A 19,874-nucleotide genomic window follows, 5' to 3' on the forward strand; every position below is an offset into this window, starting at 1 on the left:
CTGAATGTATTTATTATATTAGATTCTATAAATATATTGTGATTTAAACTTTATCTCAAAAATAAATATATTTTAAAAAATATTCAACTACGCGATCAGGTACGCTTCGTCGGAGGAATGGATTCAGTCTTGATTGTAAAGTTAAAGAAAACTTACAGATAGAAGGTGTTTTATTTGAAATAAACAAAATACATAGTCAATTTGCACAGTAATAACTTTGGCGAAGGTTTTTTTTTAAATACATGGACATTTATTTTCTGAATTGTGAAAAGCGCACCAAATTAAAATTGTCAAGATGAAAAATTCGATGTCTTTTGTCTAGTTCAAAGGGTAAGTTTATAAATGCAGTAATTCTAATTGGACGCGATATAGTAATAACTTAGAATAATTTTATGTAAACCGTCTGTTGGTCAGTGGTTAAATCTAAAATAACACTGGTGTTATCTTGACTTTTGTAACAGATATAATTAAAATGCTTTTAATCAAATATATCATATAAAAATACGACTTTGTCTTATTTTACGAAAGCAATTCGTATTGTATGTGAAAACTACAATTTGGAACTAGTTCAGACCCAAATTGAAAATACATGAATAAGAAAACTATGCTAACTTCTTAACAATAACACGGAATCACACCTTTGAGATAATATTTAAAAATGCATATACATTATCTTTCAGAGATATACTAATTCATTAATTCTCACAGAGGCGATTCCATAAAAAAGACATTTAAAAACTCAATGATTGCTCATAGAAAAGATACATCATTATTTTACAAAGTTGTTAAGCTGCTGCGCGGTTCTGTAATGATTGGCAAAAAATGTCATTATAATAAAGTCAAAAATCTAAGTGAACTAACTTAAGGAGGATAGTAAAAAAAGAAAGAAAAAGCTCCACGTCAAAAGAGAACCGCTAGCCAGCCGTTTACAAACGCAGGTACTAGGCTACCATGAGAAACGAAGGGTTACTCATTAACGCCGATAGGGATGGTATGAAGAGGCGGAAGCAGCGCCCGAAGATCCGTGGTAGCTCCGTTTGGATGTCTTCTGGTAACCATCTCCGGAGCCGCCAGTGTATTCATAATCATCACCTATACATAAACCTTTGTTACAATTAAATGGCGACATTCAGTATCCAACAGCAACATCAAAAAGCATTTTTTTTTTGTAAATAATATAAATTTTATACTACCAGTTACAAATACTAAATAAGTAAAAAAAAACTCACCGCACCACGCACCTTCATTTTTCACGAGTACAGATTACCTTACTAACAACTATAAGGGTACTAAATTAACATGTCTCTACTTAAGTACAAAATCGGTTCAGTAATTTGCTAGAACCGTCTATACGACTCAATTACGATAGAACTTGTGTATTTGTATCATATACTAGCTATGTGTACTATAAGAACATAATTGGAAAACCTGAGGCAGAGGCGGACATATCCGATACGTTACAAAATGAGGACTGTGGTGACACCATACCACTGCAGTACACCATAGCAACCTGGATTAATATTTTCTTAGTGACTTGTTTGTATAGACAGAATAATTTCTAGTCAGGTATAAAAAGTAGGAAAAAAGCTTAACCTTTTTGAAAATATTTTATCTGATTTTAAGATGAATCCTTGAAGACTAAAATCAGAATCATCAAATTGCGCATTTAACACATCCCCACATAATTTATTGCAATTCTACGCGTTCGTCATTTTATAATGTTAATTATTAACCTGTGGAGGTGTTCCAATAGCATCGCTCAACTGTTGAACAAATTTTGGACTTCCCGCGTTGCTGCCTACAACACCATCACCCTCTGCTAAATATTGTTGGTACGTTAAAATAAAAAAAATATAAAACGACGTTATCCAAGGAGAGCACTTTGAAACAATGATTTACAGAACACGTATTTCGTTAGGTACGTACAAATGGGAAACTAATGTCAAATTAAAGATGCACAGGCAAACTGGAGGATACTTTCAAATTGATTACTAGTTCAAAAAAAAGGCGGTTGTCAACAGTATACTTTACCGTAATTGAGTTAAGAGTGTGTAATGAGTAGGTTGCAAGTGATTGTGTGCATTCGATATTAGTTTGGTAATTCATGAAAACGACCTTGTCACGTTCCATTAGGTGAAAATATTGTTTTAGTAAGACTATTATTACTAACGATCATAAAAACAAAAATTATGATAACTTATCTAGAGGGAGTGAGGTTTGCAACCATTAAAAATGCCATTTATTTTGAAATTTTTGATTTCTTTTAATTATCTACGTTTTATAATGTCCTTAAAGTAGATATATATTTTATCATAAGATATTTCAAATATTTGCAGTTGTAATATTAATATTTTAATTTTATCAACCAGTAATTACTTAGTTTAAACCATTAATATAGAAGAAGCTTATTAAATAGAAAACTACGACAAAACCGTTTAATATTTTTCCATTACATTACAAACTACATACTTAAATGTTACCAGTTAACTCTAACTAAATATATACCCAAAGTACCTAATATGAATAATGCATAATTTCTACTTTGAAAAAACCTTAAGTGTAATGTTCAGTGATAGCACTTTTCATCATTACATCGAATACTTAAATCTCATACAAAGCTTTTGTCTTAAATTTTAGTGCTTCTGTTATAATTATTATAAACCGTAATTAACTAATTATCATTAGTTTATTGTAAAAAAAATAACAAGGACGCACGCGTAAGTCTATCATAATTTTCCTTTTTATATAGAGGCGGAGCGAACGCGGCCGCGGCGAACGAACGCGTTCGCTTCGCGCGCACGCACTCTAGGGCTAAGCTATAGTACACATTACAAGATTATAACAAATCTAGATAATAGTCTTACAACCGTAACATGCTTAGTAAAGTGGCTCGGTCGCAGTAGCCGCTTCCAATTAATTACATTTTATAAGAAATAAATTCACGTCAGTATAAATACAACGCCCCGTAGTGGAAACGTCTCGAGTAAAACTTATACACTGCCATAATTAATCGTTACGTTAAATATTGTACATCAGTCGATAGTTCATCTAATCATTTTGTAATCTAAATAGATCAAATATGTACTTTAATTCACTATAAAAAAATATTTAAAAAAATAATCAACATCAAAATTTTAATTAAAACAGAAATAAATAACAACTTGCCCTAAGTTTTATATTAATTAATGTTATAATTAACTGTAAAGCCCGTGCATTTTATTATACGATTAATAGGTGTTCAATAATTACATTATATTAAATACTCTAGTATAAATACGAGGATTCATATTAATAATAATACCTGCATTGGTTTTTAAAAATAAGTTTAGAACCGACTAATGAAAATCGGCTTCGGACTGCCGACGCATTTGCCTTAAATGCAAATACGAGTAAAATAAATCTAAAAAGAGTCAGCTAATCTAACATTACATCTAGGGGAGGTCGTGTAATATAATTAGTCAATTACGATCATAAAGTTTATTGATGTTGCGCTCGCAACGCGTCGCGCTGGCTATCAAATACCAAAATACACTTTTACACAAACATGTTACACTACTGAATAAACATACACATATAAAAACCGCGTACACTATATAAAGTAATACAAACAAGAGTCGAAATGTTAACTACAAAACATCACTACCGTTAAGCCATGATTAAAGTATTATAAACATTATATTAAGATACAGTAAACATTTTATCATATGTCGATATTACTTCAGTGTAATATTAAAATGCAATGTATGCAAGTGCGCCACGCGGGGTCGCTCAACGAACGCAGGCCAACCCCCTCGACCCCACCTCCAACCGCGTACATTTGACAGACGAGCCTCTAACGAGTCTTATCGTATTTGTATTTTTGCTAACTATTTAATTAATAAATTCCTCCAATATTTAATGCTTTCCTCCTATAATAATAATTAAAAACTCATATAAATAGTCTTCAATTGATTTTCACAATAATTTGCACTAAGTTTAAGGTTGAGTAAATCTAAAATTTCTAATACATATTATACTTTATTATAAATAAATCATACTCTTTATGTTTAATTAGATGATTGCCACATTGATTCATTACAAACTAACTTGCTTAATTGTTCCGAACGTTTGTGAGTGCGGGCTTACGTCCCGTTACTAATATCTTAGTGCTAAATTCAATATCACTGAAAAGAATATAATATAAATTATCTATATATTTACTTAACTTTTTAAGGCATCGTTTTTTTTTCATTTCGATCGAGCATCGGTGGTTGTACATTATACCTACAGTAATTAACCTGAAATGATGAAACTTGTGGCGCGAGTTGTCGCAAACGAATAAACGCGTAGAGCGGGACAGATGCAGCGGGATAGCGAAATGGAACTAATACAAAAGGCGATTGAAACAGACGTGAACGTGCAGTTCAAACAAACTAGAGTACTTAAGAGACTTAGTCATAAAAGTCGTAACTGAGGAATGAATTTCAAATAAATTAAACCTAAATATAGGAACGATCAGACGAGAGTGAACGAATAGGTTAATAGTAAGTCTACACGTAACCTAGTGGGCAATTAGGCACTGTTATCAATCATTTATATATCAATTAATTATTTCATTATATCGGTTTAAGGTACGAGTTTCCATTCCTAGATTATGTCAGTCGTGTGTAATTAATATAGAGCTATAAGAAATGTACCAATATTATGTGCATTAACTATGAACATCACAATGTAAAGGCTTTTTCCTCATTATGTTTAGCATTAATTTGGCACTCCGCACCTTTCGCCGGACCGGGTCGCTTATAAATTTGCTTACTCCTCACATTAATCGTCGTATTTAAATTATACTTTACTTATGGTGCGATCTTAAATAACCCTATACTATACGCGATCAAATTATGCATTTAATGTATTCAACAATTTGTCTAGTAAAAACATTTATAACAAATCTTATCCGGCGCCGCGATTAGGGCGGTCGCGTATCTATATATTAAAAATTAAAGGAACAGCTCCCGTTGTATACGAGCGGGCAGTCTATTAGTACGTCGTAAACCCTAAGATAATTATTACAACAAATAATGTACCGCGGCGGAAGGGGCGCGCTCGGCTCAGCCGCTCCGCGATTAAATTACTTAGCTTATCACTAAAATTTTAATCAGTCGATCGGTCAAATGATTGAGCGATATAGTACAGTAAAGGACTAACATTAAATTTAATCTAAAAATGTTATTAAAATTATAACTCACTTCGAAGGGAGCGGACGAGCGCGCCCCGGCGGCCGCTAGCGATAACACTAGCGCGTTCATAGTGACCGCACACGTATCTATACAGTTTTAAAAAATATTTGGCAATCGTACAAATTAAAACTTTAAAACTATCTGTCGATTGGTTCGATTAAAATTATGCTTTACACACAAGTAAGTATATATATGTACAAGAGTCCGAGCGAACGGTGCGGAGCGGGCCCTATCTATATCCTAATGATTGAGCTTCGTCAGTCACTTAACATACAACATTATCGCTTGATTTAATTTGGCAGGTAAATTTAAATTATAAAATTCCACAGTTAACTTAAAAAATGTAATAACTAAAAATCGTTATATTATGTATAGGAGAAATTAAAATTACGAATATACTCATTTACACGGTAATGTTCCCCTATTTATATAACAGGTTAAATATTAATTAAAAGAATCACGTTCAGTCATACTATGTTTTGTTAAATATTAACGCATAATAATAATTTCATTACTTCGCTACCGTTTTCCTAAGTCTAGTGCGTGGTAATAACCGAAAATGCTCTAATATTAAACATACATATAGATATATACGAAATATTTATACAAGTGTTTAGCTTAAGTTAAGTTGATTAGGTCTCACCCTATATTGGCCGTGTACGTTGTCTGTCAAATGCGCGTCGGAGACGGCCCTCGCCCGCGCTCGTCGGCGCCGATTATACGTTACATTACACCATGACTACCTTAACTAGATCGCGAGGATCCATCGAGATGTTGTTAAAAGAAATCAGTTTATCATCCAAAAATGATAATTGACAATCAAAAATATATAAGAAGTTTATATACGTTAAGAGCCCACATCCAAAATATTAAAGAGTTAAAAAGAATGCGCGTCGCAGAGAAGACACGCTGACTTCAGCGTTCTTCGGAATTAGTCGAGGGGCCGCGAGACTTCGGGGAAAGGAAAATTTCATCAAATTACTTCGGGGACTTCACGAGAGAAACATTTAACAGAGCAAAAAGCGACCAAAAAACGAATGACTAAGCGTTATCGACTTATCCATGCAAGTATTTTAAATCTAATATCCATTAATCGTTTAACATTATAAAAATGTACGTCCTTACGCGTGTGGGTTTGTGTTAATGCAGTTAAGATCTTATTTCGATTCGGTTTAAAGGAGCCTATCGTCGAGCCGTCGGCCCGCGAGTGCAGTGAGCAGAGAATGTCTCGACGGACGAGGTGTTCGGTGTGGGTGTGTAAGGCGCGTGGTGAGCCTATGCGGCGGGCCACTCCTTGTTAAACTCGTTGAAGTGTTTGGGCGCGTGGTGCGGATGCGGATGCACACCTGGCGGCTGCGCGGCGCCCGAGTGGTACTCGCCGCCCGCGCTGTAGGCCCGAGAAGCGCCGCCGTACGACGAGCCCTAACCATCCGCACACGTTAACGCCCCACCCCGACCTCACCCGTACGTACACGTCTAGTATAACCTAGGCGCGCACTCTTCCGCACGCCGCTAAAGCGTGTCGTTCAAAAGTGACAAGTGAATATAGTAATAATGTTGCGGGGCTTTCGGGCGTGCGCAAGACGTGACGCGCCGACTCAGATATATTCTCGTAGCGATTCCAACGCATTGCAGATCTCATTCTCTGTTCGTTTACAAAACGTTAGAATCGCGTCGAGCGAATGGATTTTAAATAATCGTTAACACATTTGTTAAACCGATTCAATGTTATGAGTCATATCGTAATTTTAACTAGTATATTGACTATAATACCGATAGGCTTCGAAAAACGCTATTAAAACATTTGTATCATAATATGTTGTCTTTGCCGAGTTATACTAGACGTAGTATACTAGGCAATATTATCTTATACTTTAAGTTATATTATAGTATGGGTTAAATAAAGGATCGTCAAAGCGAAGCGGCCTATTTTATTTCAGATCTGAGGCTAATTTATATTCAAACGATAGCAAGCTAATTAAAATTAAGCAAATCAAATAGACCACTGGCGTCAACGATCGTCGGATGCCTCACGATTTGTGGTCCAAATGATTTATTTCTTAATAAACTTAAAATACTTGGTGATGAAAATTAATGGAAAGACAACTAACTGCTCAAGGATCTGACGACAAATCGAAGGATATCAAACGCGCACTAAGTACCGGCGACCGAAGCCTGTGGCTGTCAAATTAAAAGCTTAAGAATTGTTTAATAATGAAGTATAAAAATATATATTCCAGTGAATCGGCAGGCTTCGGCGTTCGCTGTGTCGTCATGGGGCGTCCAATTCTTACGATATTAATAGTTTAGTCGTACAATAAGTGCCCCATGAGTGTATGGCGACACAGTTTCGGAATATGCTCTCTCGTTACAATTAACAGAATTATCGAATTTCATCTCTGAACACTTAAAGTACACTTCTTAATATTATTTTTATCGTTAAAATACTATATATCTATTAATGAACCTGTAACAATATGAAAAATCCAAATTTTACTAATTTGTACTTTAAATGCCAATTCACAGTTATCCGAGATGAAAAAAGCATATTTGAGTCATCTCTCAAAGGATACAAATGCTATCGCGCGTCACGAACTGTACTAAGGTAAAGCTTAAAAATCTAGTGCGGTGCGATGCCTTTAGGTGAGCCCGCGAAACCTTCGCACGATCGACCGTCCATAGTGAGAAATCCCCGTTTCGCGACATACCCCCGTCCGACCCCAACGTTTAATTGTCTTTCTGGAGGAGCCACTCTTGGCCCTGATCGACCAACTGGAAAAGAAGAATTAGACATAAAGTCCCACTCGCCACATTCGGCTCCGACTCATAGCGAGGATTGTGTGAGTAGCGTTGAGCGTGAAGATGGAACCGTAAGCGTGTGAATTATTCCCGAAGAATGAGCTCAGGGAGCGGCGGGGAACCTCCGACGGGACAGGGAAGGGACGGCGGAGCGGTGATGAGAGACCTTCAGCGAAACTCGATAACATCGATCTTCTCGATTTTTCACTATGGATGCGGTGCGACCGCCAACCGTGACGTCGCCGACACGGCTCGTCCGATCGAAAAGACATCGCACGTCCGCGGTCGCCGCTGAAAGCATGCACGGGTGGGCGTCGATGTCGCAGGTCGAAACAAAAAGCGTGGTGAGGCACTCGGGTGCGCGCGCTCATGCTGCGCCGCACGGGACACGTTTGTTTGCATTCGAATGTCACGATTTCGCTGAACATCACTCGCTCACCGGTGGAGTACGCGAGAGTACGCGGCGCTTTCATTCATTTCATTCGTGAATCGCAAACAAACAGGCAAAGTACAACCAAATCAAAGTCGTCTCTCGCTCGTTCGTCTCTCACGCGGGACGGGTCACATACGCACATGCTAGGGATCGGTCACGCCAAATTACAACGGATGCGGAATAGAAAAGCAAAGGATAAAGGAATGCAGCGAGCCCCAGGGTCACAAAATGAACTTGGCTGTACTTTTATTTTGGTAATTGCTTATTGCAAAGTAGAAATGATTCGTTTGCGAAGGCAACTAACTGGATAGAATTGGTATTACGATGTTTCTGCTTAAATAACATGCAAAGCTTTGATACAAAAATTGATAACTGATAACTCTATCCAGTTGGTTTTTACCAGCCAACCCATAAGCGCGAATACCACTTTCGTGAGTTTATTAATTCTGCCTCACATCGAAACCCACTTCCTGACGCGTTTCAACGCGACTTTCGAACGGTCCAAGTGTATTTGCAATTAATTAAACAATTTGAAATGAAAACTAAATGTATTAAAAGTGAAATGTTTGAAGTGTTACAAATTGCAAATACCATTAGGCACGCACTAGATTTTATGGTTAAAGCATGATAAGGAACTGGTTAAATTACTTCAGCAAAACTTCGTAAAAAGCAATACTTAAGTCAGGCATACATCAGACGAATATTTCAGTGTGCCAGCCTTAAGTGACGAAAACTGATCATAAATTGCTCATTTTGATACTTTTAAAATTAGCAAATTAGATGATGATCAAATGTCATACTTCAGGTGGTTTTTAATATATTTCGTATACATATTCGTATCGACATCTTTTTATTTAAAAAACACCTGGAAGTATGTGTACAATTCATTACAATTTGAAAGAAACAGCAAATAATAAGTCGAAGTTCTTTTATGCGGCGATTTGAAGTTTACGCATATAGGGCAAGGGGCAAAATCAATATCTTCAAAATTACTGAATTTGTCGATCAAGTTACTTTTCTCGATAGTTCGGTGGGAATATACAAAAGATTTTCTCAAGAATAGAAAAATTCTATATTTTCAAGTTTAGCCCCGCACGCAATATATGCCTTCACCCTTCGCCCCTCGTGCGTGTACTTATACGAGTCATTGCATGTACGTGTGTGGGCGTACCTGGTCCTGCTGATAAGCCGGCGGGTACTGTTGGTAAGTGCTGTAGTCGGCCGACGATGACTTGCTGAGAGCCGCAGAAGAGAGCGCCCCGGCCAACGCAGGCGCGGCCCCTCCGGCGCCGGCGCCTCCGCCGCGTCCGTACATCTCGCCGCCCTCGGACAGCGGCACGTACGAGCCTGCTGAACAAAAGTTTGCTTTATCGTCTGCCTCACTCGTCGAGCGGTCTACCGTGACAGGGTCGAGGATGAAGGAGCAACACAAGCATGGGTCTACGCATGAGAACGGGCGATCGTCTCTTCTACTAAGACTAATTCGTATTAACTCTATAGCCAATCAGCGGTGGCGGGCGCAAGCGAAACCAATAAAAACGCGGGTAGTAAGGGACAGGGACTAACCGGAGCCGGTCGAGTTGGAGTTCTGCGGCATGTTCCAGTTGGTCCAGCTGCCGCCCGCGGACGCGCCCGCCGGCGCCGAGCTGTAGTTCGCTGCATACACAACATACCCATCGTTAGCGATCGCATTTATGCCCGGACGCATGAATATGGGATACTACTATTGCCATTTCTATCGTTTATGCAGTGAAAACGAGGAACGACGGTATGTATTCGTTCATTACCCGCCACGAGTCGAGACTACAAAATACGCATTATATCGTTTTCTTATGTTTGACACCGAAAGCTAAACCTCAACTATCTAGGGAGTATGCCGGAGCCTTTATCGGGGGGACGTTCTTGTGAATTAATTTTGTCAGGTGCGGGATAATCCTGGTAGCCGGAGCCTGTGAATTTGTAATATATTACCGTAACTGCCGTAGCCCTGAGCCGGCGGCTGTGCGTGCTGCGTGTAGTTGTTAGTGGCAGGCCAAGCGGGCGCGTGCGGCGGGGCCTGGGGTCCGGGCGGAGCACCCCAGCCCTGGTAGTTTCCGGGGCCCGCACCGCCACCGGCTGCGCCGTACGACGCGTACGAAGTCTGTCCAGATGTCCCCCAGCCTTGGTATCTGGAATGTTAGGCTCGACTTTGCTTTAACCTGTCTACGCTACGACTATTGTACAAATTTATGATTTTTTACTTCAAGATATGTTTGTATAACATGATATTTATATTGACCTAACTAAAAAGGTCTGAATTGAAAAATATAGCCAGAGGCAAGTTTTGTTGCAAATTTTGTAGACACTAATGTTTATAGAAACAATGTGTATATGCTGATCTGCACTTACTCTGCCACAAACATCTGAACGTACTAACAACATAGGTATCGTAAGCACTGCCTGGATGTGGAAATTTATTAAAACATTTATGGATGAAGATGAAACCAGCACATTTTCCTTTCATTTGAAATATTGACTTTTATAAACTTATTTCATGAGAACTCACCCTTGCATAATGTTCGGTCCAGCCATTGGCATGTTGATGGGTGGACCACCCATCTGTCCATTGTGGCCCTGGATCATATTCATTGGGGCTTGAGGCGGTCCCCATTGGCCTGCAGCGGGCGCGTCCCCTGGGGCTCCACCCATACCACCACCACCCATGCCGCTACCGCCACTACCCAGTTTTCCAGACCCATCGCGGGGTTCAGCGCGCTTAATTTCCACCTAATGGAAGTTTGGTCCATTGAAATCAAGTCCCGTAAGATCTCAGTGAAGAATATTATAGATAGAACTTATTACTTCCAAACAGAGACAATTATTGTTTTCATTAAACGATCCGCACTCGTAATTAACTAGGGGGTTAGAAGGTAGTCGACCGACCAGATATTATACGATGACAAAAAAATAAAAAACTATAGCTGGATATACATGAGAGTTATTATTCAAATTAATTGACGTGAAAAAATAACTATATTATAGTTTTTACAAAATACATTATATACGCAACAAAACAGTATGAGTGGAAATCTTGTAACGGCGTAGATTTATTTGTTTTGGCAGACATTCAGTGACCTAAATTATTATTATGAAATAATAATATAAAAGAAAATCAATGTAGATAAATTTAAAACACTTATAGATTGTCCATATATTTATATTCCCTAAATTTTAAAAGGCTGTGTATTTGAGATGTTAGACCATAAATACAAAAAGATTACCTACCTGCTTTCCATTAAGGTTGATGAAATGTTCCTGAGTCACACGTTCTACAGACATCTCATCTTCAAATGACAGGAAACCAAAACCTAAATTATGACAAATAAAAATTACAATGCAGCCTATTTCCAACTGAAATTTGTTGAGAATATCTATAACAATATTTTCGGGAACTCTTTCAGCCCCGTCATTATGTAAAGCACAATGGCCGAACGTAAAATAAATCATAGCAAAAAAAATCTGTCGCAAATTTTGTAGACACAATGTTCACGAGAACAATGCGTATATGCTGATCTGCAGTTAGTGTCCCACAAACATCTGAACGTACTTGCAACATGGATATTGTAAGCACTGCCTGGATGTGGATATAAATATGTATTTAGTTGTCATTTCGGGACATTTTTTTAAATGGAACCTATTTTTTTGTTAGCATATTGCAAATCATCGTTGGTGTTTTAATGAAAAAAAGCGGGCGGGACTACCTGTTCGAAATTAAGGTGGCAAAAAAGAGGTTTGGTTCAAGTCAGTAATGGTATTGGTATATGGTTTTACGGAAAAAACCGTAACTTAGGTTGTCCAAGAACAAAAGCATGACATTGACACAGTTTAAAAATAGACAATTTTATTTCATTTAGTCAAAAAAATTAACTGGAAAATGATTAAATTAACATTTTAGGTTATTTTTCACACTAGATGTTAACTTACCCCTGGACTTCTTCTTTTCCTGATCGTACATGATTACGACTTCCATGACCTTTCCGTATCTTCCGAAGAAAACTCTCAAATCGGTCTCAGTAATGTTCGAAGGCAGACCCCCAAGGAACACCTTAGGATAACCACCCCCACGTTTGGGTTTCTGAAGCGTGCGTGGATTGCATGGCTTTGGGTCGATTGTCCTATAAACAATTTTCACTATTTAACACACCGTTCATCAATTTAAGAAATATTTTCCATCCATAGTATTTTCATAAAAAATATTTTTAATATTACAATAAATTGTAATATTAAAAATTCTGCTCCATGCGTACAGAGGGCAACAACATGAAAAACCCAGATTTCTCTTATGAAATAGATATCGAGTGCGGGCGTTACGATACATACAGATATCCACAATATTTTTTCACATAATAGCAGGCCGGTATTATCTCTGTATCTATAGGGCATTGTTCTCACGATTCTTAGATGAATACCATTCTTAAAGCTTAATAGATAGTTCTCATTTGTTTAGGTACCAAGCATATCCTTAAATGTAGACAAAACTGAATCGAATAAGGAAAAAATACTTTTATTTGAAATATACAAAGGAAACTTCTCTTAATATATCCTTATTGCTTCGAGATAAACTGTACAAAGCTTTGTACCCATTTTCTCAAAAATTTCATATATCCGAAAAAGACTATTTAATTTTAAACCAGATCAAAGAGTAACGCACTAATAAATAATTAAATTTAATGACCGATGAAATAACTTCTCTGATTTGAGACTGTTTTCACAGGCCGTTTATGGTTCAACGCTCGTATTTTGTTTAGCGACAAAATACGGCGCCTTGGAACAATTAACATTTACGTTTTGGTATACTTAGTTATTCATAGGAAGTTTTTAAAAAACCAGTTCATACTAAAGTATTAGAAATAAATTTTCTCTAAATAGCGGATATCTGGGTAATTTTAGTGAAAATAAAAATTGCCTCATTCCTACAAGGCTCCTGGCTACTGTCACGTAGGTAGCTATATCATAAAATTTACGTTACGTATCCGGTATTATGACGTTGACATTTTAATTTTATTTTGTAGATACTTGTTGAATATACATAACTTCTTAATACGTGATAAAACAATGAAGTGAATACTATATCACAACAACTTGTTGAAGAATTGGCACGTATTTAAGGTAGGCTTTAAACATTGACAATAATTCTTTTACAAATATAACCGTTGCCAAAAAAGATGTTTTTCTATTGTGTAGCAAATTTTGTAGACACAAATGTTTAGCGAAACTAATGTGTATATGCTTATTTGCGGTTAATGTCCCACAAACATCTGAACGTACTAACAATATAGATATTGTAAGCACTGCCTGGATGTGGTATTTTTTTTTTTTAATTAGTCTTCATTCTAACGTAAATTATTAATCTCGAGTCCAGCATGATTCTGATACTCAAAACCAGAATTTTAATATACGAGTAAAGCGCCGAGTCAAGTGGAAGCTATAGTTTGAAAGTACATTGTTAATGAATGGCCGTAACAGTGAGCGCGATCATTTAGGCATAGTCAGTGTGCTAAAAATATTTTACGGCGAATTTAATCGAATCACCGTGTTCTAACGGTCGCGGATGAAATGTACTGTTATCAATCAAAGTTCATTGCTTGATTAAGGCAAAATTATGAGCTATTATAAATCTAGGTTACATTTTTTTATTTCTTTTATCTAATCGACCAACGCAATGAATGAAAAATAATTTCGTTGTAAAATATATTTTTTTACGATGCCGTTGTCTGATCTGCTTTGGTAATCAATACCAATAGAATTTGGAAAAGAGAATGACTTGCTTACACCTACTGATCTTTATTTAAAAAAATGGTTCCTGAACGTCGCAAAAATTCACCGGCCCGTGGAAGTATGGGAAATCAGTAAGGAAAAAGGTTCAATTTAAAAAGAGAAGTAAGCCCCAGATCTTAATTGACTATTAATTAAAATATTTTATTTTTAAAATAAGCACATGTGTAACTTAAAATTTTCCTACGAAGTGTATTTTCGGCTTATGACAATGACAGTGAGCTTACGGTATTACACACATAAGACCTAATAACACTTTAAACTTCAGAATACTACATGTAATTTTTGTTCAATTTAAAACCAATTTGTTGGTAAACTAAGTTATCTTCTTTTATATTAGATTTAAGTGATCCAAACTATGCAAGCGTTATCTGCATAAACTTAGTGTCACACAAAGCATTTCTTTGAGTGTTTGTGATAGTTAGCATTGATAAAAATCTACAATGTATGTAGTGTGAAATTACAATAGTTAAATTGTTAATTTAAAATCTGTTAGTTTCCAACAAGTCCATAATACCAAAATAATCATATGAATTTATTGCAAAAATTTACTTTCATTATTCTAAGAGTAAAAGCACATAATGCGTTCTAATCTCAGAACAACTTTCCAATTTGTATTACTTTCACTAATGTGTTAGATTTATTTTTTTGCAGTATACTTGTTATTTTATAAGCTAGACAGAATTGGGTGATTGTTGATTTTACCAGTTACTTTTTAGCATCCATTTTACAATCCCACATCAAGTGTAAGAGGTTAAGATTTGAACATATTTAAAAAACAATATAAAATAATGTTTGCAATTGATATAACCTTTTTGAGTGTATAAACAATGTGAATAAATTAAAATTTTATACAATACAATTTCAATCCACAAATTATAGATATTATTGTACTATACATGGAATATCTGTATATACATAACTGTTTAAATAAAACAGAGAATTTTACAAATAACTCATTAATCATCATGAAAAATTCCAATTGTTTACACAAATGTTTGATAATTAAGTTATTTTGTACAAATTATTGTCTTTTTGAAATATATATAATAGACTCAACAATTTATTTATGACCATAAAATATTTTTGGCATCAATCTCAGTTACTTTGCAATAAGGAAAACAAACAAGATATATTATAGCAAACCTTTTCTTAAGCTTAATGCTAAGTGTGGGTTATTATTTAACCAATGAAATTACATACTTAGAAATTTGTTTTAGTCATTTAAATTTTTTTGTGGTTTTGCTACTAACCTGCCATCAAGTTGATGAGGGCCATTTTGCAAGACAATATTAACAAGTGATGGCTCAGCAAAGGTCACAAAACCGAAGCCTCTGGAGCGGCCAGACTCGCTATTCTTCATCACCACACAGTCAATCACGTCACCATAACGTGAAAAGTAGCGCTGGAGATTCTCTTGCGATGTCTCCCATGATAGCCCACCAACAAACAGTTTTCTGTAGCAAAACAATGGAAACCATTCATTATAAGTTGTTTCAATGATTATATATAGTGGTGAACATAAGTACAGCTGAACACCAACCCAAATTGATCATAGCAAAAAGATTATGCTGGCTTAATGAAATAAAATAAACACAGCATAACTTCTTCAACAGAAAAACTAGATACACTAGAAAATGCTTTAAATATGAATTTTACAAAATAAAACTAGTAAATATGATCAATCTGCTAAAGATTTCAAGCATATCTTAAAAAAGGAATAGTGTTTTTTTTGTTGCTAACCAGATAATGTTAATATTGTAAACTAACATGATGAGTAGGGTTCTATTTACAATTAATGCCTGATTATTAATATATATACATGTATGCACAAATCATATGAATACTTTGTTAAAACAATTAAGTATTGACCCGAATACCATTACACATTAATCAGAACATAACATCTGCCTTTGGCTCAAATAGTGATAACAAATATTATTTATAGATAAAATTAAGAATCAAGGAAATGTATTATCTAACTAAATTACGACGTTATGTGCGATGTATAGTTTCTTTTCTTAAGTAATAAGTTATACAGTATACTTAGTAATTGTTTTAAATAATTATTAATGTACGATACTACAACAATTTATGCCACATTGAACCAGACATTAAAGGCGCAGACGTGTCAAATTCGGTTGACGAAGCATATTGAAGTTACTAAAGAAATATGTATAAAATGTAAACATAATTTAATCAATTCGAATACATTACCACAGAAAACAACGCGGTGAATATTATGCAAATGAATCAGCATGTTTTAGCAAAGCAAGGTAAGTGAAGAAAAGCTACGCGGCAGCACAATGTCGCTCTATTAACCTCATTAAAGTCAAGCTTGCGGATATCAAACCGAAAAAATTTCTTATAGTGAAATTTAAAAATATGGAAACTTAAGTGCCATACAATTAGCTGATAAGAGAAAGCAATAAATTAGTCACAGAAAGGTTATATTTAGTCAAACTACAATTTTAATACTTTACACTGTAAATATTAGTTAGACGTTGTTATTATAACGTAAACTTAAATGTTAGACAAATAAGTAACATGAAAATTGAAATATATCAATGTTTAAGTAATGGGAAAGTGAAGCTGCCATGATCGCTACACGGAAAGGCTTGGGGTCGGTGGCCGTTCGCCGGTAAAAGGCTAATGAGCGTTCACTCTTTAATAACTTAGATTATAATTAAAACACAATAATATCGTAAGGAATCAATTAATTTTCCAATGAATATGTAACATAATAATTTCGTAACGATGTCTTGTTAGCCTTGCTGCCTTGCCGTGAAATGCGACACACCAAGCAACCATGCAATTTGACCTATTATAGTTTACGTACACGAAGCAACATTATGTTATCTAAAATATAATCCAAATAACTTACCCCTTCTCATCATCGTCCATGTCTGGATTCATACGCATAACTTATTACTAATTAAAAATAATGGTTGGCACCGGTAAGACACCCAAACCACACAAGCACAGACCCACACGAATGATATGGCGGACCAACCACATCCGCTTACCCAAAAAAGTCATGGCATGAGGAAATAGTCAAATGTAATCTTTTTTATTTTTTTTTAAATACTAGGTTGAATTTAATACATACAATAAAAATGAAAAAGCTAATATATGTATATTTGTTTTATACTATAATAATATAGTTATTTAAACTACATATAAAGATTTAAAACAATAAAATTGTTTTCGAAATTTGAATGGGACACGTGTTTCTTATTCTCCACTTAAGATGGCGCTTCTAGGAGTTGCAACTAAAAAAAATAAAAAGGTGGAAGTACACATGACTCTTTTAAAATATTCCACAGGTTATGCTACGAACACACAATATTATCAGTAACTTAAAGTAAATATGGTAATTTTGGTTTGTAGAAGAATAATATAGAATTTCAAAATTTGTTTTTATACTATTTTATTTTAAGATTAATGTTTTAACATTTATGTACATAAAGAAACTACCTATTAATCTGTATTTAGTTAAAAAACAACAACAATTAAAATCAGATAGGGCTTTATCATATATATTTATATCAGTTGATAAAAATTATAATATTTGCACATCATCGATAATTTATTTTAATTTCCTTGTTTATATAACCTAGTCTTAATTTTAAAGTTAAAATAGATATTTGTTCTAAGTACCATGGTATTAGAAGATTGTCAAGTGGTTTTTAATAATTATAAGGGATGTTTTTATACTGGTGATATTGTAACGGGATCTGTAATATTAGGATTAAAACACAGTGGCATTGTAAAAGGTGATAAGATTCCTTTTAATAAAATTTTAAAATTTTCATAACTATATTAAGTAATTAATTATTATAGGCCTAGTGTTAAATGTTAAAGGAACAAGTAAAGCTAGATGGACACGTCCAATGCCTACAATACCACATATAAAAGTCTATTCAGAAAATATGGAAGTTCTTCGAATCGATATATCGATTGATACTAAGGGTAAGAATTAAAATATTACATACGACTTTAGTGTAAATGTATTTGGTATAGACTAGATTCCATAATTGCTAACCAAAATATTTTTTTCAGAGAACACGTTGCTATCAAATAGTTTAACTATCCCCTTCCATTTTATTCTTCCGCGTGATTTACCATCAAGTTTTCAAGATTCAATAGCCAAAACACATTATCGTGTTATAATAAAAACTACAAAAATATGTAAAATAATGAAGAAACGGGTATTCCCATTTGTTGTTGTTGCGCATTTAAACCTTAATCATTTTGAGTATATGTTATACAAAGTGAGTGTATATATATATATATTAAGATTTCTAAGCAAAATTAAAAAATATTACATAATCAAATAACAATGTTGCTTTTTCAGGAGAAGTACCTATATGAACTAACCAAGAGCTTTGGTAAATTTAAACAATATCAGTTTAGAATAAAAACATATAAAGGAATTGGATCTAATCAGCGAAATATACCATTTGTAGCATATATAACTAACGACAAAAAGATCAAAGTCTCGAAAATAGTGATATCCCTTCTGCAGGTGTGTGGTGTGTAATAATATGTTGGTTAAGATTAGACAAAAATTTAAAAATGTTCTGATTATTTTAGAAATTAGAATACACAGTGAAGTCGGGTTATTATAACACTGAAAAGAAAATACATGAAATATTTTTTAAAGACTTCAAACACAACTTGGAAGAAACTTATACATTTTTAATAGATATACCACCGGTTGTACCGTCTACAATAAATTTGGAACGTACGTTGATAAAAATCTCTTATGTTTATAAGGTAGAGTATAATTTTAACCACATTTTTCTGTTTTTTATTGTAGACATACAATAATAATTTCATATCTTATTTTTCAGATCACAGTGTGTTTTCGATTTCATTTTAGTATGAATATGGAAATTCCTGTGGTTATTGGATCAACACCTGTAATTTTTACAAAATAACACGTTTAAATTTAACAGACTTCTAAATCGTCTTCTTAATCTTAAACAAAATTTTACCTACAACCTACAGCTACAACATCAATCGCGATAACGAAGTGTTTCTGACATGTTCAGTGTCCTTATGTGTATATACAACTTATCCATCTTAGACACTGGAACCTTTAGTCCGGCAAGTCACAGGTTACGACTTACACTGGGTGAGGACCCTTATGTATCTTTGCCTGTTTTTCGTTCCAAATTTTATATAGTACAGCTGGGATTTCAATTCTTGAACACTGGATTGCAAGTTGCTTAAGCTATAGAATAACACTGCTCTATTACTATGTTAAAACTACAGTGGTTGCAGCATGATGTAATAAAAAATATTATAACTTTAAAATTATTTATTTTCATCTTTTAATAGTATTCCTATAAAGCACCAAAAAATTATCATACATATTTATTTACAAGACTATGGTGTAGGTATACAATATATGTTTCTTTTTTGCATATTCCATCTGTCACAATCGCGAGCATATAGCCATGCCAATATTTAGGCCAATATCAGTTAAGCTCCTGATAACTTTATAGCCCTGTCTAGGGCTACCCTTAGCGTATCTTATAGTCTAAACTTTGATCTTTAATGTCAAACTTGTTGTGCCATCGCAAATATAGACAATGAAAGACGAC

The 19,874-nt window shown here is 34.9% G+C and overlaps 2 protein-coding genes across 12 annotated transcripts; one reads left to right on the forward strand and one right to left on the reverse strand.

The window, feature by feature from the left end:
* Positions 1-152: 152 nt before the first annotated feature.
* Positions 153-17,303, reverse strand: LOC123706958 (heterogeneous nuclear ribonucleoprotein 27C). 10 transcript variants are annotated; one of them, XM_045656634.1, is made up of 12 exons: positions 17,147-17,303; positions 15,516-15,719; positions 12,412-12,602; positions 11,713-11,795; positions 10,994-11,214; positions 10,420-10,616; positions 10,015-10,104; positions 9,620-9,795; positions 6,563-6,638; positions 1,734-1,819; positions 1,429-1,510; positions 153-1,092 (listed from the first exon to the last, which is right to left on the reverse strand). In XM_045656634.1, the coding sequence occupies exons 1-12, from the start codon at positions 17,182-17,184 to the stop codon at positions 974-976; spliced, it is 1,563 nt and encodes a 520-aa protein (XP_045512590.1). In that variant the 5' UTR covers positions 17,185-17,303; the 3' UTR covers positions 153-973. The 10 variants fall into 10 exon arrangements, with proteins under 10 accessions (XP_045512590.1, XP_045512588.1, XP_045512592.1 ...); XM_045656632.1 differs by having other exon boundaries at positions 9,620-9,798; XM_045656636.1 differs by lacking the exon at positions 10,015-10,104.
* On the forward strand, positions 16,267-19,591 carry LOC123706961. 2 transcript variants are annotated; one of them, XM_045656646.1, is made up of 6 exons: positions 16,267-16,538; positions 18,106-18,234; positions 18,325-18,536; positions 18,620-18,790; positions 18,859-19,041; positions 19,119-19,591. In XM_045656646.1, exons 1-6 carry the CDS (start codon positions 16,505-16,507, stop codon positions 19,203-19,205), a joined length of 816 nt encoding a protein of 271 aa, XP_045512602.1. In that variant the 5' UTR covers positions 16,267-16,504; the 3' UTR covers positions 19,206-19,591. The 2 variants fall into 2 exon arrangements, with proteins under 2 accessions (XP_045512602.1, XP_045512601.1); XM_045656645.1 differs by lacking the exon at positions 16,267-16,538 and adding an exon at positions 17,864-18,038.
* Positions 19,592-19,874: the final 283 nt, after the last annotated feature.

The sequence above is a fragment of the Pieris brassicae genome, chromosome 3 (assembly GCF_905147105.1).
Source record: "Pieris brassicae chromosome 3, ilPieBrab1.1, whole genome shotgun sequence".
Lineage (NCBI taxonomy): Eukaryota > Metazoa > Arthropoda > Insecta > Lepidoptera > Pieridae > Pieris > Pieris brassicae.